The following is a 26,312-nucleotide window of genomic DNA, read 5'->3' as shown; positions in this document are numbered from 1 at the left end:
TGTATATTTAAGATTACACTTTAAAGAAGGATTAACATTCAATCTATGGTAAGGAGATCAGAAACCATACATAACACAAAAGTCACATGTACATCTGCAGCAGAAAGCCACACGCTTTATTTTTTACATCAAAAATGTCAACAACCAATTTCTAAGTGGAATTATCAGTCATATCATATTATAACTAAAATTTAAAACAAAGTCATAATGAAGTGAACCTTTTTAAGGAGTAGGGGAGACATTTCAGATATGGCTTACTTAAGCAAAATACATATTTGATAAAAACTGAACTTCTCCAATAGCATTTAAAAATACTTACAGAGACTAATACCTGAATATTAAAGTCTACATGGCCAATAAATTTAAGGCTATTAACTCTTGTTTAATAAATTAAAAATATGAATATATTAAAGTGTATGGCTTTAAACTAATGACGGAATCTTCCAAAAATGCTCCTTTACAAAAATCTGTCAATAACTGAAGTTTGGGATAAAATAAAAACCAGCCAACTTCTATAATGTAATGTCATGAAACAATATTCTTGTTTGTTTACATCCTTCCCACTTTTAAGTTTGGGTGCCATGTATCTTTTGCACTGAACTGAAAAAAATGTTTCTCTTATTTCATGAGTATACAGCCTAACACGAGAAAAAGTATTTTTAGACCTGAAGCTTCTACAAAGAATCTACCCAAATGGTCCATATGAGTGACTGTAGAAAAGGTGTGCTGGCAGAAAGAGGTCTCTGGTCCCTAATTATGACTGGATTTCCAGACTTCCATCTTGACAATTCATGAAGAAAATCAGCCTACATCACTTTCAAGTTTCAGAGAAACAAGTCTTGAAAATACTCATCAAACTCCTCCTCCCTGCAACAACAACAAAAAAAAAAGTAAAAGAAAGTTCTGCTTTGGATCTGTACCTAGGAGATAATCTTTGTATGAAAAAGATTTAGCAGACTTCTGATTAGAATTTGTAGCCAGTATAGATAATTTTGACTTATTCACTACATTCCAATACCCTTCAAATCTCCCTATCTGTGCAACAGCAGTGAGTTAGGATTTACTTCTAAGATAATTAATGGTACGGTACAGGGTAAGACAGCAGTGGTATGGTAGTGGCTTGACAAAAGATTCTCCTCCAGTGTTGTGTACATCTCTTTAAAACTACATTCTTAGGTTCACTACATGGATGGAGATTTGACATAATTTTAAATGTCAGAATAGTCATTAAAGCACTCAGGAAAAATCTCTGCCTTTGCAGTTCTGAATGGACTGTATGTTTTACTGGCTACAAGTTCACTAGATCAAACTAACCGTGATTTTTCATCTGCTTCTGGTAGAGGACCTTTCCAAAAGTCAGCATCTGAAGGACCATCTTGTGCATCGTTATCATCTGAATCTGTTAAAAAATTTAAAGTGCGTATGAAATTGATTTTAAAATATTTTATAATTTTTAAAATTTAGATAGAATATTGCTAGGAACAATGTTTAATTGTAACTATGAGAATGAAAAGAACAGTTTACTTTGCATAAAATGAAAATAAAAACATTTTCCAATGTTTTTCAATACAGCACCAAAAACACTCTTATATATCATTAGCCAACATTTTTGCCAAACATTTGTTCCTAAAATTAAGGGTTTATAATCATAAACCCCGAATTACAATGCAGTTTCACCTCATGATAGTAAATGAATCAATTACTTTACTTCTACTTTATGACACTTTTTATCAATTGTAAGGTATCAGTGAAATTGTCAGAAAATATGCGTTACTACATAACTGTTTCATGTAAGTATACAGCAGGAGTGAAAAACAAAAAGTCTTGTTATCAGAAATATGCCCTGACTTAAAAACCCCCAACAATCTTCCAAAAGAGCTTTCCTGACAAAACAGAGACTTTCGGCAAGGTCTGAGTCATGAGAAAACTGCTTTAGGTCTTCCTGGATCTAGCTGGGAAAATGTAGGTACTGAGGACATTCCTAAAAATGTATAGCACAGCAGAGCAATCAGTAAAAACACTCAGTCCCTTCTAGCCAGTCTAGAGCAAGAATTAGTGTTATGACCAGGATACAGAGACAACCAGTGCCTAAGGAGTCACTGCGGCTCTGAATGCATCCACCCACAGCAAGTAGGGCTCTGAGGTACTACAGGTGGTAGCTGGAAAAGACTTTGGTTAAAGCCTAGGATTTATTTAAAAACTATTACACTTTTTGAGTAGAGTACATACTAGTATCATTCCCTGAAAGGAACTGCAGTAGTTATTTCTATCAGAAAAGTACTTTCTTTACACAGCACACATTACACAGCGCATATTTGCATACCCAGACCCCTGCCATTATTAACAATGTACCTATTTTTTGCACCCTTTACTCTTTTCTGGAACAACTTTACCTCTCATTTTTCTGATTATTTCCATTATGTTACATGCCTACATTTTCATTCCTTAAACTTAGAAGATTTCCTTCTTAAAATTCCTTAGAGTTTTTTCCAGGAATTTGTAAATAAATATATTTTTTTAAAAAAATATTTAAAAAATATATTATTTCTTATATCTGCTTGTTTTCATACAGCATTCTAATCATCTTATAAAATACAACTGCCAGTGAATGAAACTAAGACCAATGACAAATGAGTATGAAATAATACAACTTATTACAAAGACTTAAAATGCAGAAGATATTAAAATACTTTACCTTTATCAGAATTATCTGAATCTTCTGAAGAAATCTGATCTGGAAAGAAAAAGCATTTAAAAAATAGTAAGCTTATCTTGGTTTTATCTGTTATCTTAAATGGCTTACAAGGATATTTCTATCACAATATAGTACACATAAACATGTGCACAGGCACACACACATCATACATTCAAAGAATGCAAGCAAACACTGAAGTAAAAAGATTTTTTTTTTGCATGAGTTCAAAGATCACCGGTTTGACCTTAAATACGTTATCCTGAGATCTGTGGTGTAAAAAGGTTATCTAACATTTCCAAAAGGCTTTCAACTGCAAAGCCTCAAGCAATTAAATACTTCACAAATCTTTCTGGTATGCAATGTCCAATTCTTGGACAAATTTTCCTTGCAATGCTTATTTTTCAAAAGGCTCTTCCTCTCTGTGAAATGTAAGAAATTAGTTTTTTTTTTTCCCTCCAAATTTATCTTTTTTTTGCACCTAGGAATTTTTACCTAAGAAATTTACCTCTTTGACTATCTGTGTTAGTCAAGAAAGTTACAGATCTACATTTATACATAGTTATGTATCTATAGCTACATATATGTAGCTAGAGCAAAACTAACTTTCAACCAGCATATTTGAATATTTTCAAAACTGAAGGTTTAAAATTTAAATTTACCTTTATGGGTCTTCTTTTTGGACTTGTTTTTTGCTGAACAAGATAATTTTGTCTTCTTAATTTTTGGCTCTTTAGAGTTTTGTACAGCTGTGCTTCTTTTCTTGCGTGCTTTGACTTCTTTCCTCCTTCAAAAAATGAATGTACACCTTCTCTATTATATATACTCCTCAAGCAACAGTAAATCTTAGGTATTTAATTCACTGAAACAGTTGTCATTTTTTCTGAAACCTATCACTAGTTAAACTAAAAAAATCAATTTAGTTAAAATGAAAAGTGCTATAGAAACACTAGAGCTCTATAGCTGGAAACAAAGGACAGGAAGTGCAAAAGCTGCTAAAATGACACTGATGCAGGCAACAGAAACAGTGAATTGGCAAGCAAAGAGTAAATACAGAAAATAATTTTCTGCCAAATTCTTATTTATATTAAAATCTTATTTTTTCTTTTAGCAAACAATTTTGAATATATGTAATGAGAAAAACACAGTTAATACAGGTTTTTAAATATATTTTCATATTTGAGAGTGACAAAACCTGAGGTAGAAGAATCTCAAGCCTAAGAACATGCTGCAGACCAACAACCTGTGTATTTTATTGTCAGCATTACTTATATGGGCTTATTGTATGAATATAGGCTAACTTTCTCCTGCTTCTTTGCACAAAGAAGTCAGTAAAATTATTTCAAAGTATTACTCCGCAGTTGACAAAGAGTAAATGTTTGACCATGTTTATTCTGAATTCAAGTGGTTTTACTATTTTTGTTCCAAAAAGCAGCACGACAAATCAAACTAGTCTCAGTTAACTCTCCTTCTTCATATGTGCCTACACGGTGCTTTAATGAAACTGAATATGAATTAACTTTTTAAATGGATTAACTACTTTGGATATATCTATCTAGACACACCTTTGATTTGTGTTACTTTAAAAAAGAAATCACTGTTTCCTAGCTCAATGCTTTCCGTTTCACATGCTTTTCAGATAATTGTATGGCTTAATTACTGAGCAGTGCAACTAAGTTAATACCACATCAAGGTGCAGAAAATCATAAAAACTGAGTATTAATAGTTGTGCAATTCAGTAAGATTATAGATAACAATAAAAAACAAAGCAAATCTTAATGCACACATTTTATAGGTTCAAAATTCACTATTTTTCTCTCCTATTAATAAGTGATTCTCAAAGAAGAACAAATACTCAAATTCAAAATTTCAAAGCACAGTCACCTGACTCACACATAAACCCACTATTTTTAAGTAAAGGAAAACCATTCCAGCTTTTAAACACAGCAAGAGGGAAAATAAAAAAGACAGTGTTTTGCTTTCAGAAAAGAAAAATAATCACTGGGCTGAAATTAAGCAAAAGAAACTTTCGTGGGAGTGGGGATGGGATTCTCCCATTTTGAGGGGTTCTGTACTTTCATTAGCACAACCAAATCTAACTCTCAACAGTGTCAAGCCAGTGACATTACAAGAACTCCAGAACAGAATCTATTTCAGCATAAATGAAGTTCCTAGTCATCTAGCTGAAGTTTTCCCCTTATTTGTTGTTCATTGTAACTGTAATCTATCAATAATTCAGCCCCCATATTTTCAAAGTATTTCATTACCGGTGATGAAAGTTTAGTTTGTAGGAACATTCTGGACATAGTCCTGAAAAAGAGAGAATGAGAATGTTAGAGCCATGTATTTGATAAGCGTATTTGACAAGACTTATTAATACATATATAAAGCTACAGAGAACACTATCTTCCCATTTCAGTAGCTTTTGCTTCAAATCAAATATTGCAATGTAATTGCAGCCAGGGCTGAGAAAAATAGCATGATGAAAGTCTTCAGAACAAACCCAGATTTTAGTAAACCTGGAGAAAAATCACAGGCTTAGCACTGGCAACTCTTCATAAAAAAGTATCAGTGCTTATCACATAGAGATATCCCATTTTATAGATCTTTGTGGACATATCAAATTCTTCTACAATTACACAGAAGACTCGTAAATGTCTTAAAGCTCTGCAAGAGGCCAAGTGCTGCCTCATGAAGTGTCTTCTGTACAACATTAAAAACACCATTAGCTTGTTTTACACAAAGTAACTGTGTAAACCGTGGTAAGTTTAATTATCTGACAAACATATCAAAAAATATACAATATTGAATAAGAAAATCCCACTCAAGAGACAAGAATGGAAAAGGAATTGGTTTAATTAAAGTTATAATTTTTGGAAGAAAACATATGTATTAACAATAAAATTAGTAGAGCTGAAGGTGTGCAAGAAGTTGTCTGGTCCAAAGCCCTAAGGATGCCTAAGCCATGTAATTGATTAAGCAATGACAATGATTAAACTCTCTTTGCAATGCGGTATTGTCTGTTAAAATCAGATGTGCTTGTATACAAAACAGCTTCTTATCAGTTATTCTGATTTTATGACACCACCAATTATATAGCATGAAGTTCTCAACCTGTAACAACTTTGTCATACATAACGATAATAGCCCTTTTCTCTAAATCAAGACCACCATACTACCTGTAATTAATTAACAAAATTATCTCGTTTTCAGCATTTTCCATTTTGCATGAACTAGTATCATTATCACTGGGTCTCACTCGATAGCTTTTAAAGCACAAGATATTTGTCTTCCTTTAAGTGTACATATCCTTGAAGGGCTGACTTACTCAATTTCACAAGTGCATTCCTCTTTTCACCGTGTTCAACGTAACCAAAATTCACCTCCCAGCTCTTCAGGTCTTCTTCCTCATCACAGCGCTTATTTCCACAAGAAAACTGACCTTTGAAGAGGTCAAAAACAGCAAACCATGGTTCAATGATTAACAAACATAGGTTTGGTGTCATTATGTCCAGTTTTGCTCAGTTTTTGCTTTTTGTTCTCCACTTCTTTCAAAGAAAGAAGCAGAAATCTAAAAGCAACATCTAGATTAAGGAAACAATTAACAGTTAATGACAAAGCAATCAATCATACTTGTCTAATATTGCATATTTGCAAAGAAAGAACATAACTTGAACTGTATTTCACGATGTATAGATGAAGGCACGTTAGGAAATAATAAGCCTAATACTGAATTCTGAAGAAATTAATGTCACTAGGATACATTCCATATCCTAAATGATTACTTACTTAGCAGGTGGAAGTCAGACATACACCTTTAATGACAGCAAACTTTTCATAGTACCATGTATGTACAAAATTAAGATGCCCATGTTCTTAACCTTACTAGTTTACCTGATACACTGGACATACAATTTGTATGCTAGTGACGTTCCATAAACACTTCACCTTTTTTTTAAGAAAAGGAAATCCAATTCTAAGAGAAACGATATGGCAGCTTTAAAAGCTTCCTTGGGTTTATTAAGTTAAATAAAACACTAATCTAAAAACAATTTGCATGTAATCAATGTTGTTTACACCACTGCATTCCAAATATTGCAGTAATAAAGATACATATATTCCCTTTGCATAAGACTGATTTGTATGCAGAGTTGGCAGTAAGGATGTGTATTAATAGGCTCACAAGCAGGACTGTTCGTTAATGATTAACCTCAGAACATTCTGCTTAAGCTGCTAACTAATGGATTGGCAGTGTCCTCACATACTTCAGTTCTGCAATGTAAAACCACTTGCAATGCTAACACTTGAACCAAAAAACCCCCAGGACTCACATTAAAAAAAAACTTAATATACATTTAAATATGTTTATTCCTACATAAGTTATGGTTATCCCTGTGTCATCAGGAACAATTTGTATCAGTTATAAAAAAGTAAAAATCTACAAGGTGAATTTAGACTATACAAAGCTTTTTGGAACTTAACCAGACTCTGTTTACTTCACATCTTCTGGAAAAAAAAAAATCCCAAAACAAACCCAGAGAAATGGGCAGAGAGAAAAGACAGATACATCAGTTTTATTTATGGTTAGCTGCTCTTTACAGGATGTAAAATCCATCTTGGATATTCTACGTTTTGGACGTGAAACTGGGTACGTTCATAAAAACATAGAACAATATCTTCAGATTGCTAAGGCAAGCAATGAATTCGTAGGTAAACCAGAACTTGACTGTGTAAACCACCATAATTCTATTCCCTGACACATTTACTTGCATTTATGATGATCTAAATATTTGAAATCATGGTGGGGTTTTTTTTAGTATATCTCTGCCCCATGTCATACATATAAACAGCCAGGCTTCTCTTACCCTCCCTATACACTGCAATCCCTACAACACATATTCCACTCTTCCTGAAGTCTTCTTCAGCAGTATTTATCACTCTAGTATATCTGAATGTCATAAAAGCATTAAAAAAAACATATTTTTGCAAAGTAAGAGATCACTATAATCCCCGCTGTGTATATGGAGAACCCAAATCAAAGGCAACTATGGACCAGATTATTCAGTACTTGAAACATGACTTTTCCCACAGTTAGGACGTCCAAGAAAGGAAGACACACAAACCAGTGTGCTGAGTGGACAGTTACCTAATTTTATCAGCAAGAAAAATGTATGTCCAAAATTCCATTTCCATCTGAAGTTTTGTCACCTTGCCATGAGCTGCAGGGAAGTTACTGCCTTCATGTTCAGAATTCTAACTCTTATAATCTGGCTGTTAAATGCGTGCTTTCAAAAACTATTAGCACCTTCTGCTTGTTGCAGAAGTGCAGAATAGGTGGAAAATACAAGCTAAATGAAGTACTAAAAATTAAATATACTAAGGAAATCTAGAAAGCCAAAAGACCGATTTTAATGCATTTTGATCAGAATTCAGATGTACCAGATGGAGATGGATACACGGTGCACTATACAGGTATTGATACCCTGCCTATTTTCCACGGACGAATACTGGGAAAAAAATAAAGGGAAACAGGTTTGAAAGAGTATCTGTTTAAATAAGGTAAAGCGTATTACATATGTATTTATACATATATGAAATAGGCTAAGAAAGCACTACTACACTAAAAGTTAAACATTAGTTCAATGAAATAGTGAAAAAATGGAGATTAGATCAATTTGCAGGTATGAAACCCTATTTTGCCAAATGATATATCTGGTTTGAGTATTTTACTATTTAGCTGCAAATAATTAGAAAACAGCAGATATATCCACATGTTCAACTTTGCTCTTTCTGCATATTGCTGAAAAAGTCCTATTTCACCTCTACCCAGTGACCTTGTTACCGATTTTCCTACAGAAAACTTGTACCACTACTGCCTTTTGCCTAAAATACCTTTTATTTTAGAATTTTATGCCGTATCTTACTATTCAGGCTTTGAAAGCAGAGAAAAAGTACTTGGGAAGGAATGTCAGATACATATTTTTAAAGAGCTTAAAAGCTTTTCATTTTAAGGATTTATTTTCAGACAAACTCACTCATGTGCCTACTATTCACTGATTTATAAAATTTAAAGTAGAGTTTCTACCTTAGCTTAATGTTTTAATTAAGAAAATGACCATTTTATGGAACCATTTATTGAAACTGGTGATGTATTACACCATTAACCACCATTAAGGTTACATTTTAAATTTAAGGCGCTACAACAGCAGTCTCCAATATGACCTCCTTTCAAAACACCTAAGGCAAAAGATGGGAGTGGGAAAGAAAAAGAAGAAAAAGAAATAATCTGGCATTTACAATTAGTAATATAAGTGATACCTCTCCTTTCACTCATCCTAACCCCTCTTCTCTCCATGACATTATAAAGACAGACATCAAAAAGAAAGCAACCAAATGTAACGCATTCCTATGTTCCCTTTTTTAATGTGAATTATCAGACAGGTAGGTATTAATGCTTTATTACATTTAATTAAAGCAAGTTATATTGCTGATATATGTATAGCAAAAGAAAGGCGTTAAAGAGTCAACCTTTTTTTTAAATGATCATTTGAAACTGCACTTGAAAAGAGCGTCTAATACACGAGATAAGGTTGAATTCTTGCGCCCCTTAGTGGTGGAAGATACTATTTCTCAATGCTTATGTTCCAATGGTATGCTTTCCATCAGGATTTCATAGAAAAGCTTAAAACATGTAATTCTTCATTCCCCCACATTTTTAAATATGGAGTACCAGATATTAAAAGTACAATGCAGCTTTCAATTGTTTTTTCCCCTGGAACATAATTGTTCATAAATTACTCATTTCTCATTTAATTTTAATTAACTTCTTAAAGCATTCGATAAAGCATAGAACTATATTAAATGTAACTATCTGCTAATATAGTCTGTAGTGCTGAATGCAACATATGACTACAAATACCTTCAGGAGCTGTAATCTTTATAGCTTAAAAAACCCCACCATTAATGTTCACACTTCCTCTTTGTGAAATATAATTTTTTTAAAAAAACAAATGTATTTTTAACTTCTTGTAATATATTGTAATAGACCGTTTACAGAACTTTTCTGATCAACAGTATCACTCCATGCAATTTTCTTGCGTGTCCATGCATGACTTCTGAAAACCATACACACGTGTGAAGATCTACCCACAGGAACAGCAATACATTCACATCATTTTCTTGCTTGTTCAGCTACTTGAAAAAGTCCATGCCCCTAGGCCATGGAATGGGGACCACTGTGCAAAGTCCCAGTAACACATCGGTAAGACCTCACATACAGAAGCTGCTAGAATAAGGTACTGGTTTAGAAACAGGAGTGGGAGACGTGACAACCATTCCCACTGATTCCCACTGGAGTTTTCAAAACCAGTTTAGCCTAAAACAGACAACACACATGGAGCTTCTAACTTAAAAGTTAACATTTTGCAAAACAGTGTTGGAGAAACTGTTTTCGTGAGGAAAAATATTGAGACACTTCAATTAAATGTATTAACGACTAATGAGGTAACATAGAACTACTGGAGAAAAGCAGCTAAAAAACATCCACGAAATTCTACCTTATCAAATGCATTGTGTTGGTGTTCATTACAAATTTGACCTTGAAGAAAAAAAATACATATGTTCTCTTAATTTTAATTTATGCAGATTAGCATGCACTCTAGAGCTATGTGGCATAAAACAGCAAAGTTAGAAGTCAGGTCAATTTATTGTCTATTATTATCTGATAAAGTTACTGGTATTGTCAAATACTGTCTAACAAAACAATGTCAAAAAGCAGCAAGAAAAGCATCAACCAAGGAGAAACATAATATAAAATGAAGGACAGCATTACCTTTTCCTGAAATTACTTCCTGCTCGTGTCGCCATCTAAATCCAAACTGTTGAGATAAGAACCAAAATTAAATTGTGACTAGTCAACGTCTTCAGTAATGTAAAGACTAATTTTACTTGATTGATGTCCTGCATGTGGTTCAGCCGTTCCATTCTGGTTAGTAAATTTAATTTCTTTCTCTGTTAATTAAAAGTATCTCTCTGCCTCTGCTTGTCAGAAGTATTCCAATTTATGCACGCAATTCAGAGTCCAGTAGATGCTGTTCAGGACTGAACAGCAACTTTCTAAAAGGCTTCATCGCAGGCAGAAGAACAGAATAGTAGGATAGACTGACTTTACTAGATACTTCATTGCAATTTTGTCCACACTAAAAACTGAGAAGACCACTGGAATACTGAAAAATCCTATTAGCACACATCAGTGGATCACCTCTCACATCCTAAAGACTAAGACAAAAAAACCTGAACAACTGAGTTCTATTTCTCTTTACATTGCCTAGAAACTTCACATGAAGAGAACACATTTACTGTTTTTGTCTTCCAGTAGACTCCGCTTCATCCTCTCAAAATGGCAGTCTAGTGAAAAGGTCAAAGATGGAAGGGAGTGAGAACACCCTGGGAAAAAACAATTTTATTTTCCCTAACAAGTAGAAAGAGGGGATAAACCTCAGAGGCATACAGCTTCTCCAAAAAGAGCTATTTTGTATTTTCATTTAAAATTCATGAACACAGGATGACAACAAGATAAAATTGCTGCTCTGTAGGCAAAGCACTGAAGACTCTGCACTTCATGTTAACAGATGAGGAGGGAAGAGGGGGAAGAACGGTTACAAAATCAGAGAGTTACAAAAATGGCTGCAAAAACCATCCCTGGCACCTGAGTTCCAAGCATCCTTTGGAATATGAAACTTCTCTTGGTGCACTCATAAACTGAACCTACAAACATGGGCATTTTGCAGATGCAGTGGCATAAATTATGTAATATACTGGATTGATTTTCAATCTTTTAAATCTAATTTTAAACACTGTACCAAAGTACAGGATCTATTGCTGTGTGTGGCCTTTCATGTTGTTGATTTTTTTAATAAACCATAATAATTCTTTACCTGAAGGGCAACAATATGGAGCTCTCATGCATTAAGTGGCATATGGTTCAAAGAACATCAGAAAAAAGAGGGAAACAAAAGTTTTAGCTCTTAAGAATGTGCCATACTCTCATATAAATGCTTTGCACCTTAATAACAAAGCTGAAAAAAATGAGCAGAAACACATCAGTACCCAAATGTTTTGTCGTCACTGATTTTTCCCAAGCCAATATATTACATAGCTGATGTCCAGGAAAACTAAAAATTTGTACAACAGTAAAATATTTCCCTCTTCAAATCAGTCCACTAATTTTCAAATTGGTATTCCAACATAAACAATGTTTTCACACCTACTGGTTTCACTGGTAAAAAAATCACAGGAGAAGATTAGGTTCTATCCTGCTGTGTCTGATGACAGTTTGAGTCATCTAAGGCTGGATCAGGTTGTGCTTGGCCTACTCTACAAATCTGCAGTATGGTCTCAGGCACCATTATACCACTCATGCTTCAGGCAAACAAAATTAATCAATTGTAAAAAGCGAGAACTGTGCCAAACAGTTCAGTGAAAACAGAATGTAAAATACATCTGTAAATGTAGAATTCCTGATGGAAACCAGCTGATATAAAGAGTGATGGTAATTGTTTTTGCTCTTTTAAAGGGTATTTGCTGTTTTACAGAATATTCTAATTCTGAAAAGCTTGTGATACAATTGAAAAATACTGCAAGTTTACGACTAAATGTCAACAGCATTTTGGTACCAATTTTGCATGTGTGCTGCTGGCAAGAAAGAGTAAAAAACAATTCAACCTTATCTATATGTTTGCTTTTTTATAATCCATTCGCTACTTCGCCAATCACCGAGCTATCCATGCTCACTTCTGCCACTGAAGTAGACTTTTATACAAATTTTTCCTCATAGTCCAAACTTGATTCAATAAGATATAAATGAGATTATATCCTTGCAGAGTATTTCTGCAATGATATCAAGACAAACAAGCAAAATAAAAGAAAGGAGGAACCAGAACTACCTGTAGTATACCTAGGACAAAAGTTGCGCTCATTCACATTCATATTTGCCAATCATTCTTCCACCAACTAGTGGAAGATGGCACAGAGTGACCAAGGTTAAGAAGAAACAATAAAATAAGAAGTAAATACAATTAAATTCCTCTAACTAAGCTAAAATACTAGGAACAGATTAAACTACATAGGAAAATTAAAAATTCGGGTAGATTCTTGAATAGTCAGCCTGAAATATTAAGGAATGCAAAAGCATCATCAGCAGACAGCATTTATTCTGCCTCATCTTTGTTAAATGAGTTCACCAAGATCCTAAATGAGCTATTTCTACAAGGTAGACCAAGACCAAATAGAACAACTCCAGATATGGTTTAGTGGGCATGGTGGTGTTGGGTTGGTGGTTGGACTTGATGATCTTAAAGGTCTTTTCCAACCTTAATGATTCTGTGATCTCCAAAACAGATGCTTTACAAGAGTATCAAATGTCTAACTTAATAAAAAATCATAGTTTTTAAAATGTGAAAGACTGTTTAGTAGCCATAAACAACTAAATTTCCAAATTAAATATGGACTGCTTGTGTAATATGGATTGGCTACATCAACAACTAACATGTCCACAGTCACCTTTCAGAAAAAGAGAAATGTATGAATTTAGACAACACTGTAGAAAAATACCATAGATATTTTAAATATTTTTATTTTCACAGAAAAGCCTTCCATGCTGAAAAACAATGGCAAAAGTGAACATATTAACATTACCAAGTGGAAGACAAGTTGGCCTAGAAATCTGAAAATTAGCTGAAAACAAAACCAAAAGAATAAAATGTTTAATGACCAGGTGTCAGACAGATTTCATTTCTTAGCAAACAGGAGACATTTCCAATCTGTTAAGCAACAGAACGAAGCAGAGAGACAGCAAATAAGAAACTTTCTAGGAAAATAAGACAACAAAGAGAAGAGAACATTTCTAGTCCAATGCATATCAAAGTAAAACTTACATGCAGAGCACTCTCCCTTACTGCATTGCAAAACAGACAATGGAACTAAACTATCTGACAATACAGACAGTCATTTATCAGCCTCAGAGCTTGCAGACAAGATGCACTGAGGTTCAAAGACAACCTTGACCTAAAAAATTATCATCTAGGGAAAATATAAGGAGTAACAGACACACCACAAGCAAGAGCTGTCAGACCACACTCTTCCAGTGTCTCTAAGTAGCCTCACACTAGAAAGTCACCTTGTCATTTCTCATTAAAAGAGAAAGAAAAGATTGTATGTCCTAACTATGCTAGAGAAGTGGGACTATGTGTCACAGGGTCCCATGTGTGTGGTGCCAGCAACCGAGATGAGTGCAGGTGTGCAAGTGAGTGCGTGAGCACCAGTGAAGATCAAGCCAGACTAGCCATCAGCTACGTGAAGTGGCCTGAGAGCAAGGAGAGTGAATAGGTCTCCACTGCCCAGTTGGGTGTGAAAGCACATGTGTATCTCTAAGGATGAGAGCACAGAGGGGTCTGCTATGGGACCAGGAGAGTCCCCATCTGTGTGTGTGTACGTGTGCATGCATGCGCGTATGTGAACAGTCTGAACCAGCAACTGGATTGCAGCTGTGGCTTTGGGGTTTCGTATGTCTTGGGGCTTCTTACTGTTTTCTTTTGAGCTTCAGTCTTTGACAAGGTGCTCTGCTTATTTTTCAGACCTCAAGAGAGCCCCTACCATGACACTGGTTCCTATCATTATCCAGTACTTAAGAAAACAGTGCTTTTTCTCAGAAGAAAAGTTCTAAAGGAGATCTGAGCTACAATCTTTATGCAGAGGTCTTCAGAAGAATCAGCTGGCTAGAAGATTTTGGCTAGTAGCAAAACAATTACAGTTGTGAAAAGACAGATGAATATGTATGTGCAACTCTCAATCTATTTTTTTATATAATTTTATAGATATATATAGATATATAGATATACACACATATTAAAAAAATCACAAAAAACTGACCTCCAACTTTATTCTGACACCACCTAGCAGGATACAGAATCATAGGATCACAGAACAGCCCAGGTTGGAAGGGACCTCAAAAGATCCTCGGGTCCAACGTTTCCTGGGAAAGGGAGCCTGGATGACATTAGCTAGTGCTTTATACAAGCGCATCCTGAAAACCTGCAATGATGGGGACTCTACCATGTCACTGGGGAGGTTGTTCCAGCGAGTAAGTGTTCTTACTGTAAAAAATATCTTTCTTGTATCAAGATGAAGCATTGCCATGTAAAGCATCAACAACTATCATACAAAAGGCTGGACAGCTGAGAAGCTTGTTACCCACCCGGCACTTCTGATAGCAACAGCACTGTAAAAGAGAAGGCACGAGGGCCAAAGCTATCCAACTTCCAGTTTCTGGAAATGCAGAAAAAGAATCAAGGCAGGAAAAATCTGAAAGCACAGACTGCATTCCGTTGGTGTGAATGGGAACTGATCAGCAGCCTATTTCTGACTTCCAAGAAAAAAAAACCTGCTTTGACATCCTTCTGTACCAAACATGGGCAAGGATAAATCAATAATTGAGAAAAATCTTGTTTTTCCTATTTTTCTAAGAATTTATAAGAAAGGACTCTCACATGGTCAGAACATATTTGAGAACAGAAAGCATAACCTAAGAGAACAAATTACATGATACAGCAGAGTGATGCTGACATAGCAATTCCAAAAATATAGGTAATGACTTAGGAGCATAAATAGGAATTCAGAGTGACCTCAAAGTTAGGACAGCCACATATGAAACAGGGAAACACTGTTCACACAACACACACAAAAGAAAAAAAAAGGAAACTGGGGCAGAATAGTTTCCCACAAAAGATAGCAAACATATGGAAACTTGGCGCAGTAGCAAAAGAAACAAATTCTGTAAGCATGCTCAAGGGAAAATCAGTTGGGGGGGCGGGCAGAGATTGGGGGATATGAAACAGCTATAGGAAAATAAAATCAGATATACTCAAAAAGGGAAGTAAGACATCATCAGCATTTTACTTTTTGTTAATTTTCATCTAATTTTTGCATTTTTCTGTTAAATTTTCTTTAGAACACAGTCATCTTTTCTGCCTCATATTACAGTTTAAGCCCGGTCCTCGCAAATACCTACCAGCGAATGTAATTTTCAATACTGTAAATAGTCTCAAACTATAAAGTGTCTCAACATTATATAGACACTGTTTGGAGGGCTGGGTTGTTACTATGTACTAACAACACTAAGACACATCTGAGTTCAGCAACACTGTTTGCAAATTCACAATAGAAAACTCACGTATTCTTTTTGACTAAGAGGTTAGTCAGTCAAAAACTTCGAAGCGAAAAAGGCTGTTCTGGTTAAAAGAAAAACTGGTGCTGGAATTTGGCTGTTTCTCTTAACAAATTCTATTTATTTACAACAAATGTACAAATCCTGTTTCCATAAACAGAAAAGAACAACCAGCAAAAGACGCTGCTTTAGAACATACATTCCAAAATTGTTCCTGCCAGCATTCAAGCACAAAATTCTCTTTTTAGACTTTTTTTTTTTAACAGTAACATTCCAGGGTTTTTTTAGGCTTCATCTAGTGCTTCTCTTGAGGCAAACCTCTCTAGCCTTCTCTACTTAAGCTCTCTGCATTTTCTGCCTTTCTTACACACAATGTACCTCTTCATAAAACACCATCTGACAGACATGCTCCTGTTCCCACAGAAGCACATTTTTGGGGCAGTGACAATGCTTGGATTCAAACTGCTGCTGCTTATTAAATAACTTGACAAGTTCTCACAACTCTTTCTAGGGAAGTGGTACTAACATTCTGGTTTCACACCATATCCACACTCATAACGCAATTTTTAAAAAAGGACATACTTTAAGACCAAGATGATTTACAGTAATGAAATGTACCTTATTCTCTTTGTATCTGCTGAGATCTGCTATACAGTATTCTTTGAACAATTTATCATAATACTTCTTTGCAAGCCTCTTCTCCCTATAAAAAAGGCATTATTTTTTATTAAATATAGAACAAGATACAATTCATTTTAAATTGTAATGACATTAGGAAGACAAAGACATGTTTCATCTGAAGAACACAAGTTGCAGAGCTAGAAACGCAACAGAAATACACTCATTGAGCTACGGGGTAATTTCCATAAAACTGAAAAAATACATCTAAAATGTATCTGCGGCAAAATTTAAACTGTATTTTTTTCAAACCATGCTTCCTTCAGAGTTTTCAGAACAGTCATTTCGATCTCAGAGAATGCACAAATATTTCTTAGTTCTTTCTGTCATCAGTTCATTTTGCCATCAAGCAATATTACAATATGAAAGACCTCCTTAAAGGTCTTTCATTTTTAAATGCATTGAAGATCCAAGAATGATCACTATGTATGCACAGTAATTCTTAATTAGTAGGGGACAGCACAAATTAGTACAAGTGATCTAAAAATAACATGTTCTGTAATAGTTCCAGGTACCAATTCATGTCTACTTCATCGTCTTCGTTCCACAGGAATCTATGGTTTTCTCTAATAACATCAAGATCCGTCTTGTCATTTGCTCTATAAAAAGACATTTTTTTAGTACAATGTAACATTGAAATGAAAAGTCAGTCAAATAATAATTTGGTAAACAACAGTATTTCACAGTTGTGATCTCCACCTCACAGCATAAAGGAATATATTGCTATGGAATAAGACTATCAAAAAATGTATTCCCTGGCATACCTTTTCCCAAATGAAAAATCCTCAGTGGAAAATGGCCACTGAAACTGTGGATGACTTGGTCCTGTCTGAAAATACTTTTTATTGAAGACAGTAATGTTAGAAGGCAGTTAGAGATAGCTCTAAAAGTTATCATTATTCTGGACAATGGATAGCAATTCTGCACATTTCAGAAGTACTTCAGACTGATATTTTGAATGTACTGCTGCATATTTTTCAATGTACCCTCAATGCTCACCTGTCATCTTTCCTTTTACATAACAAAACAAGAATAACTCAGCTCATGGTAAAGTTCTTATATAAAAATAATGGCGCAAAATGAAACAAAGCAATTCTGTGTTTTGGATATTTACAATGACTGTAGTTACTATATGTGACCAAAAGAATTAGTAATTTGATACTTAGCCACCCCCTCCACCCCGCTACTCCCAACCTATAATACATATTTAACAGCTTTACATAACAGGGGAGCCTTGGGGCATGAGGGGAAAGATTGCTAATGGTTCTTACCCAGAACGTCGGAAATCCTCTATTTTGCCACCATAATATAAAATGTAGTCATTCACAAACTTCTTATGCCTTTCATACTGAATAAAGCAATTAAGGATTGTTTCAGAACTAATCTTCTTTTATTTTACCATAGTTTAAAACTAAAAAAAAAAAAAGAAAAATAAGAAACTTTTTATATACTTAACAGAAAGAAGTTTGTTTCCAAAAACTAGGTCATTTATTTCCAGAAAGGAAAGAATTAATTAGCAATTTTTACTTAATAACTTCTCATAAAAGCTACTTTCCAAATACAGGAATTCAAGGCAATTTCATCTTTAAAACCTCATCCAGCTGCCAGACCTTTATAAAATTGTCTTCCTTTATCAAAGATGCTCTCTAAGCATATACATTGAAACTGGGTTCAATTTTTCAGCTATAATTTAGACAGCTTCCCAGTACTGCAGTTTTGGTTTAAAACAGGTTTGTATTTTTGCATTATAAAAGTAGCCTGGCTACTAAAATCAAACAATTTATTACATTTTAGCATCAACATACAAATGAAAGTTATCTGCTTTAGTTTGGAGATGAAAATCATGGGAAATTATGTAATGCTTTTTTTAGAACACTTTGGCCTCTGAGACAATTTGAAACACATTTTGTACCAGAGCATGGTTTAGCGGGCATGGTGGTGTTGGGTTGATGGTTGGACTTGATGTTCTTAAAGGTCTTTTCCATCCTTAACGATTCTGTGATTCACCGATAATTTGAGCAAAAATATGTAATTACCTAACTGGCATAATTAAACACATTTAACTCAATATACTATTTTGTGCTGCCATTTGAGTTACTAAGAGTTAAAATTGCGTAACAGTAAAGGTTACTCAAAAACATTAGCAGAAACTCGTAAAAGTCTCTACACAATGCATTTTGTAGTCATTCCAGAACAGATTGGCTTTTCTGTGGCTAATGACAGTCTACAATGTCAGTGGGACTGTATAAGATATGTCCCCTTTACATGCTTAAGATAGTTTATGTAGTGCCTGGTCAAATTCTGAGCAGGTTAGAAGAAGTTACTTTCTGTTTACTTGAGTTTCCAGATTTAAGTACGTCTTTCAATATTTAATTGGTCTTTACTTTCCTATTTATTAACTGTTACTGTTGAAGAACGGCTATGAACTGATGGTATTTCAGATACACTCACTCAAAGCATGTGATGACTGCCCCAGGTTAAAACTAAATAAAAAGAGAAAGATAGTAATATAAATAAAGTAGTAGTTCTAAAAATAATTACAAATTACACGTGAAATATGATTAAGAGATTAAAAATAAAATAAAACTACACATGATATTAAACAGAATATTAGAGTGTCTGTAGAAGATATTATGGGAGATAAGGCTGTTTTGAATAGACTTTTGAATTAACTAATACATTCTTAAAATTTCCAGTAGAAATGTATGTGTCCGCAGATAATAGTAGCCTTATATAGAATTAAGTTCTATATAACTCAACTGAAAGATTAGAGTGTCTTCCTGCCAGTCGAAATAAAATTCAATGTATAATAATTTAGTCCCAAACAGGACAAATGAGCATATAGGAAGAATATGAGTAGAGGCATTCTCAGAGACATTTCAGCAACAAAAAGAAGCTAATTTGAAGAATGACTCAGTATCCAGTGCTGCACTGTCAACTGCTGTGATAACTGAGAAATCCCAATATTTCACCATAATGGATAACCTGTGCCCCATCTTCAAACCTGAAGAAAAATTAAATGGAAGGATACGGCATCCATCGCCATCAAGTGAAATCTTCTTTTTTTTGCTTCTTCCCTGTTAATAACAAATACTTTTTAGTGAAAGCTATCTTTATATTAAGGGAAAAATGCCTCACAAAAGCAATAGATAAAAGATACCTATCCCATTCTTCAGCTGCAAATCGTCTGTGAGCCACACTGCTTTGTTTTGGTTTTTGGAATGGCTTTATCAGAAGGCCATCTTCCTTTGTACTAAAGGTAGGGGGGAAAAAGGAAGAAAAGTTAGTCGAGAACTTTTCATAAGCAATAGAATTTCCATATGCTAAACTTTGCACTAACTTGAATAACAAAAACTGTTACATTGCTAGTTTCTACATGAGTAAAACCAAACTTCAGAACCAATGTCAGCTTAGACTTTACTTCATTCGCAGAACAAATTCAGAAAGGCATTCACTTACAGTTAGCATTTAAAGAAAATTGCTTAATACAGCAATTTGTAATATTTATTTTTATCAATACTATCACTATAGAATCACAATGGAAAAACCCTGAAGATTCCTCAGTTTCACTCTACATTTAAAGTCCTCTATAAATATCAGCTACACAGCCAAGTAGGAACAGGAAGGACAGTATGTTCGCTGAATGAGAGTGACTGCTAGTAACCCTATCTCATCCTTTCATGCTAATGTCTCAATACCCCATTAAACAGTTCTGCCTCTTTTCATGTAATCACAAGAATCACTAATTTAAAACTTAAGTACTGTGTTGTGAACCATACTTGTCAGTGGGCAGCTAAAAATACTTTCAGAATTCAACAAAGTAATAGAAAGTCAAATATAAACTGACGCACTTTAGCTAGCAAAAGGTAGTTTCATTCCTCAATAGAGGGGAGGAAAAGATTTTTCCATAATTACCAGCTGGCAAAAAGAAGTCAGAAACCTGTAAAAGGCAAGCCAGGGAATTTATATTTCAAGCTATGGAATGTAAGACTCCAGAAACTAAGCGCATTGTTTGCTCAAAAGGATCTGTAGGCACAAAATTCCCATAAGAAAACTCCATAAAACAGCAATATGGAAAAAAATTAAGACTACTATTTTCCTTAAAGTGAAAATAAATATCATCATAGAGCAAGAAAAGGATATATACACATACAGTGAACCCACATTAGAGCCCCACTGGGAATCAGCAGTAGTGTGCCAGAACAAGAGTAATGATGGTATTTTTAAAAGGCTCCTGACGGTTAGCTAATATTCCACCTAGGAAAGGGAATGGCATAATGTGTAATGGTCTTTAAAAGAAAACGAAAACTAAACAAAACCAGTCACTGTTTTAATGAAGAACAGCTATATTTATAAAATAAATGGAACAGCACAATGCCTGCTATTATTCCAATGATTAAAACACGATTTTTTTTCCCAGAATGCAGTCAGACACTACAAATCCCGTTCCTTCAATTTTACTACCAAGGAAAATATGCAAGAGCCCTAGGAAAGTTTCCAGAAAGCCTTCTTAAATGAAGTCCAATAACAGAGCAAGAAAGAGACAGGAAAATGTAAAAAAAATATATGTACAACCTAGGCAAAATGTTCAGTATGGTGCAGAAAGCACTGAAGGACTATGGTGCCAAAGCAAATTAAATACAACAATAAATTAAAATCTTAATAATATAGTGAGATCAGACTACAAAATTCAAGGTCACTAATTGTGCGAACCACTGAAAGAACTGGCAAAGGTGATCTCAAATAAGAGATGCGTAGTTACATTTCAAGGACTGAGTACAACACAATTCACCAATTCCCAGGTCTCTTCACAAATTAAATAATAAACAAGCAGCATCAGTTCTTCACTTCCTCCAAGCAGGTGTTTTATATCTACAAAGCCTGCTGCCACTTGGCTTTTTTGCCTTGCTCTCTTAGCAGTTCCACGTGTCCTGATGGATCACAGTCAAGTGAAGAGCGCAGCCAAACCCCAACAGTTGATACTAATGCTTGGAAAAATGAAACACTCTGCTCCGAGATCTGAGGGGCATATAGACACCAGATGGACATGGCAGAATGGATCTTCATCAGCTGCCCCATGAGACAACATGCATTGGCAAGCTTGACATGAGGAGATGCAGGAATCGGAGAGATTGATTTTTCAAAAACCATTTCAACGCCAGACTTTATATACCACGGCATAATTTTCTATACACAGTAACAGGCCATTTGCACAAAATACATAATACAAAGCGTTAATTCTGTACTACATTACCTTTTAGTCTTTTGCACAGACTTCTCTCCATTCTCCTCATCACTAAAATCAGAATCATAGCCTCCATGGCCACGTGCCTGAAAATAATACACAACACAGTGAATATACCTGCTAATGTAATATGGACATGGTATAACTAGAAATCAGTATTGTCCATCATGCATAAATAAAATGGGGAAAGACAGACAGCAAGTGAGAAAGTGCAAATTCTCACATGTGTCTAAACCCAACCAAATTCAACAGCCAATGCAGAGTATATTCCAAATAACACAGGGCAAAGAAAGACATCGTCAGTCTGTCAAAAGATCACTTTAGAAATAATCTGTATGCAGAGTTTCCCATATTTAATCTTCACATAGATAAAGATAACCAAAAGAATGATAAACATCTTTAGTCTTTACTTTCAAACAGTCTCCCTTATATAAGAAAACAATGAGTATTTTCCCCAGGAGCCCCTCTTTCAGAGGGCCGGAAGACAGCAACTGATGTGCCCACATTACAAACAAAGATAAGAACAGGAGTTTCTTGGGCTGTGGTACAGCGTTTTCGATCAGTAGATCCTGGTAGCTGAAAAGCTGATTGAAATGATAACTAAAATACAAAATAACAATACACCTGCAAAAATGTACCATCTAATCAGCAAAACATTCCTACTATGAAATGAAATCTTTTTTTCCATATACTTTGGGACTAAGAAAACCAAAATATCCCATATGTTAATGCTATCAAATGATCAAGCATTGACTGATGCCTAGATATATTACCTCCATTTTTCAAGGCACAGTTACATGTCCAATTTCAGCAGAAGTAATGGCTTAAGTAGAGCCCATCTCCTTTCCCTCGCTGCTACTCCGGTACCTTCCTGACAGTTGCTTAGTTACTGTTGTGAAACTACACATGAACCAGATCAAACAACTCACCCGAGTTACAAATGATCCTATCCAAAAGAGATCATTTTAACCCAGATAAGTTTCCTAAGCATTCATCCAGAGTCCCCCAACTAGCTACACCAGCCAGGTGGAGGGGTAGCACAGGAAGAGAACAGTCAGAGCTAGGAGCTGCGTAAACGGGCACTGACACCAAAAAAGCATTTACACAACTGCAACATTTACACGACTGAGGAAAAAACAAGAGGGATGCTTATTACACATCTGTCTGGGGAAAGGATCGACACATACTTCCTAAGTATCTTGGTATTTCAGACTATGGATGAGAAAAGAAACTGGGTTAGAAAATCAGTGCATTTGATTCAGCATTGTTGAATCCTACATTACCTACAATCATATTCCTCCTCAAACGAAAACCTGAGAAAAACAAATCTGAAAAAAAGCAAAATCTTTTCAGGATGATTTTGATGACGTGCCTTCTCTGGATGCAAATGTCTCCCAGAAATGCCATGCTGGAGAGTCAACCCTATCCTCCACTGACATCAACAACTCTGCATCATGCAGAGTATGTAAGACACTGTCTCTTCACACTGATGGTCAAAGACTGATTTTTAGAAAAATATTTTTATTAATAATAACAACAAACCGTATCTTTTTTCCTTCCTTTAATAGCTTGAACCCTTCTGAAGAAGACATAGCTCTCTTATATACATATATATTTGAACAAAAGCAAATCAGAACTTTCTAATTTGCCTTTATGTTTTCTATTTCCCAATAAATTCACAAAAATGATCAGTTACCAAAAAAAAGTGCAGCATGATGTCTGCAGTGTCTGGTGTAAGTGGGCCTCATGCACTGGCAAAAGAGCAGCAATGGCGCGAAGCCCTCACAGCACAGTTCCACGACAATCCACAGTTCAGATATAGGTCTCCTAGCTGAGGTGGTTCTAACAGCAAGCCTGTCACTACTTTTATTAATGAAGCTTACGTTGTCTCTAAAAAAGGCTGAATACATTATCAGTGTGCAGCACATATATTCATACTTGGCCTCTAAATTTTAAAAATATCATGGTAATCCAGGAATGTTTTAAAAAGCAAAAGTCACGCTTCCCAGATGAACACTGAGGGTTTCCTTCACACTCGAAAGGGGAGAAAGTCCAAGCCAACACAATGTGCATGAAAGTCAACATGAGACAGATGCTGTCTCACGTTGCAAGAAGAGAAAAGTTCAAATAAAAGGAGATTTTCCCAAAGTGGTTTCCCTTTAATGATGGGCCCCAGGAAAGAAGTAGACATACTTGGTAATCAGCTCCCAACTGATTCCAGGAATCAATCAAATAATAAAAAAAAAATTGCAAGAAAAGCTTCTCCAACAGAGTCATACTGTAGGTCTCTCAGATGTTGACAACCACCTTTTGGAAAGCTGTGACTGTGAATATAAGGGCAGGCATGGCTAAGGACTGAGTTCTGAGAGGGTGCTCTTCCAACAGGAGAACTCTTCACAGCTTCAACCATTGCTCTGAATCACTACAGCTGCTCAAAAATAAATTCAGGGTGAAAAAAAAAACAACTCACGACTGATGTCCTGATACTTCTCCGTCAATCCTTCTTGGAAGGCAACAGCAGGATGAACAGGTACTGTATCAAAGTTGGGTTTGACATCAGCAGCTCCAGCAGTGCTGGATGGCAATGTTGGGGTCCAGCACTGAACAATTACTGACTACTGATGCCTTAGGATGATACCAAGATAACCTGACTTTTAGGTAAAACATAAAAATGAACTCCATCAAAGAATCTCATCCATAAGTAAGTCTTTCTGCTTTGGAAGGACAGTGTAAACAGACATCTGCCTACTGTTGCGAAACCTCAAGGCTGATTTCTCCCATTCTGCACAGAAGATGCCAAACAACAATCCCAGACAAGGAAAATATATTTAATATTTAACTGTAGTAAAGAAAGGGCAGATACCAAAGCTTTATGCTGAAGCTAGTAGATTTTAAGAGGCATAGGTAGACATGGACATGCAAAATCATCAAGAAAACTTAAAATAACTACTTTCACTATTTGATAAACCCTTTAATGTAATCTTTGCTTTGACCGAATTTGACATAAACTCAGAATGCTTTCAGTAAGTTAGCAAGGTAAATACCAAACATTTTATCAAAACATGAACTTGAAAGCTACATAACTTAAATGGTACGGTGTGTTTTGTTTGTTGCACCAGCTTTGAACTTTTTTCCCCAAACAACAAAAAAACCCTGAAACCACAAAACTAAAACAAGTACCAATACGCTTTGGGATACGTTTAAATCACTGGCATTTAAGTAATCCCAACATCTTGGATGAAATAACAGCAAAGCAATTGGAGACAGAACCAAGCCCACTAACTTAGGGCTCCTAAAAACCAGCAACCCAAACACAGTAAGCATACAAACACTGGATGCAACTGATGGCAGACAGAGCTGCCAACTGTTGATGTCAATACCGGACACAGCGGACTCCTCAGCACTGCATTTACAGGAGGTATTTGCACCCAGAAAAGGAACCTCCTTTAACACTCTCCACTAGGATAAACGCACACTATTGAAATGGACACATCATAGTTCGTGTTGACTCCTGACATGCAGCTGAACAGAAAAATACAGTTTAAAAAAAAGGCAAAACAATCTTACACACAAAATCCCAACTTGTGGCTCCTCACCTCAGCCCTAATCTTACTCCCCTCGCAAGCGTCATTCCCATCCCTCCCTTTATCTGCCCAGCACACAGGTCTCTGCTCATATCTGCTCACAGCCTGGATGTGGCCCAAAACAAACCCGAGTACTCATTTTGGTACAAATTACTGTGGGAGGGTCTGAAGGGAGCATGGGATCTAGAACGGGGCGTGAGGAGGCATCCTGGCTGGAAAAAGGGTGCCATGGGGGGCGTCAGCATACTTCACTGCAAAATGCTCTTCCCACCTTGAAGTTGTCTAAACTCCCGAAAAAACCTGAGAGTAAGTACAATTAGCTTGCTGGTAAAATCAACTACGAAGAGTATTTCCATATACCATACAGTGAACAGCCCTAACAAAGAGAAAAGACAGCCACAAGATACTGCCCCTTTATTAAAGCTCTAAAACTATGAAAGAAGAAGCACGAGTAACAACAGACCACGACAGTGCGGATTAGAGCTTTGTGGGGCTCCACGGAAAACCAGCCCGTGTGGGTCCGACACGATTTCCGAAGCCGTCCTCATGCCCCGAAAGCCGCCCAGCCCTGCCCCGGCCTGCTGCGCGGCCCACCAGACCCGTCCCACCGCCGGCGGTGCGGCCCTCGGGCGCCCGCCGGGCACAGGCCGCGGCACAGGTCACTGCCCGCCGGCTGCCCGCTCGCCGCACAGGGTGGGCGGCTCGGCCCTTTCGACGCAGGGGCACAGCCGGGCCCCTCCACCGGCCCCACCCCCACCGCGATGGAGGCCGCGGCCTCCGCCGAGGCCTGTCTGCTGCGCCGCCGCCCGCCCTTGCCGGGCCCCCTCCCTCCGTCCCTCCCTCCTGGGCCCCACTCACGGCTGCGGAGAGGCGCAGCTGGTTGGGCACCAT

At 36.1% G+C, this 26,312-nt stretch overlaps 1 protein-coding gene across 1 annotated transcript; it reads right to left on the bottom strand.

The window, feature by feature from the left end:
* Positions 1-389: 389 nt before the first annotated feature.
* Positions 390-26,312, bottom strand: LOC309406719 (protein FRA10AC1 homolog; the record flags this gene model as incomplete). The annotated part of the gene is made up of 14 exons (XM_082002027.1): positions 390-867; positions 1,315-1,399; positions 2,696-2,734; positions 3,355-3,479; positions 4,960-5,002; positions 6,021-6,134; positions 10,524-10,569; positions 16,533-16,617; positions 17,108-17,191; positions 17,864-17,940; positions 19,624-19,669; positions 19,753-19,845; positions 21,847-21,923; positions 26,280-26,312. 14 exons carry the CDS (start codon positions 26,310-26,312, stop codon positions 825-827), a joined length of 990 nt encoding a protein of 329 aa, XP_081858153.1. The 3' UTR covers positions 390-824.

The sequence above is a fragment of the Phaethon aethereus genome, assembly GCF_964289735.1.
Source record: "Phaethon aethereus genome assembly, chromosome: 7".
Lineage (NCBI taxonomy): Eukaryota > Metazoa > Chordata > Aves > Phaethontiformes > Phaethontidae > Phaethon > Phaethon aethereus.
Note: the sequence above shows the minus strand (reverse complement) of the source record. Positions and strands in the feature narration are given on the sequence as shown.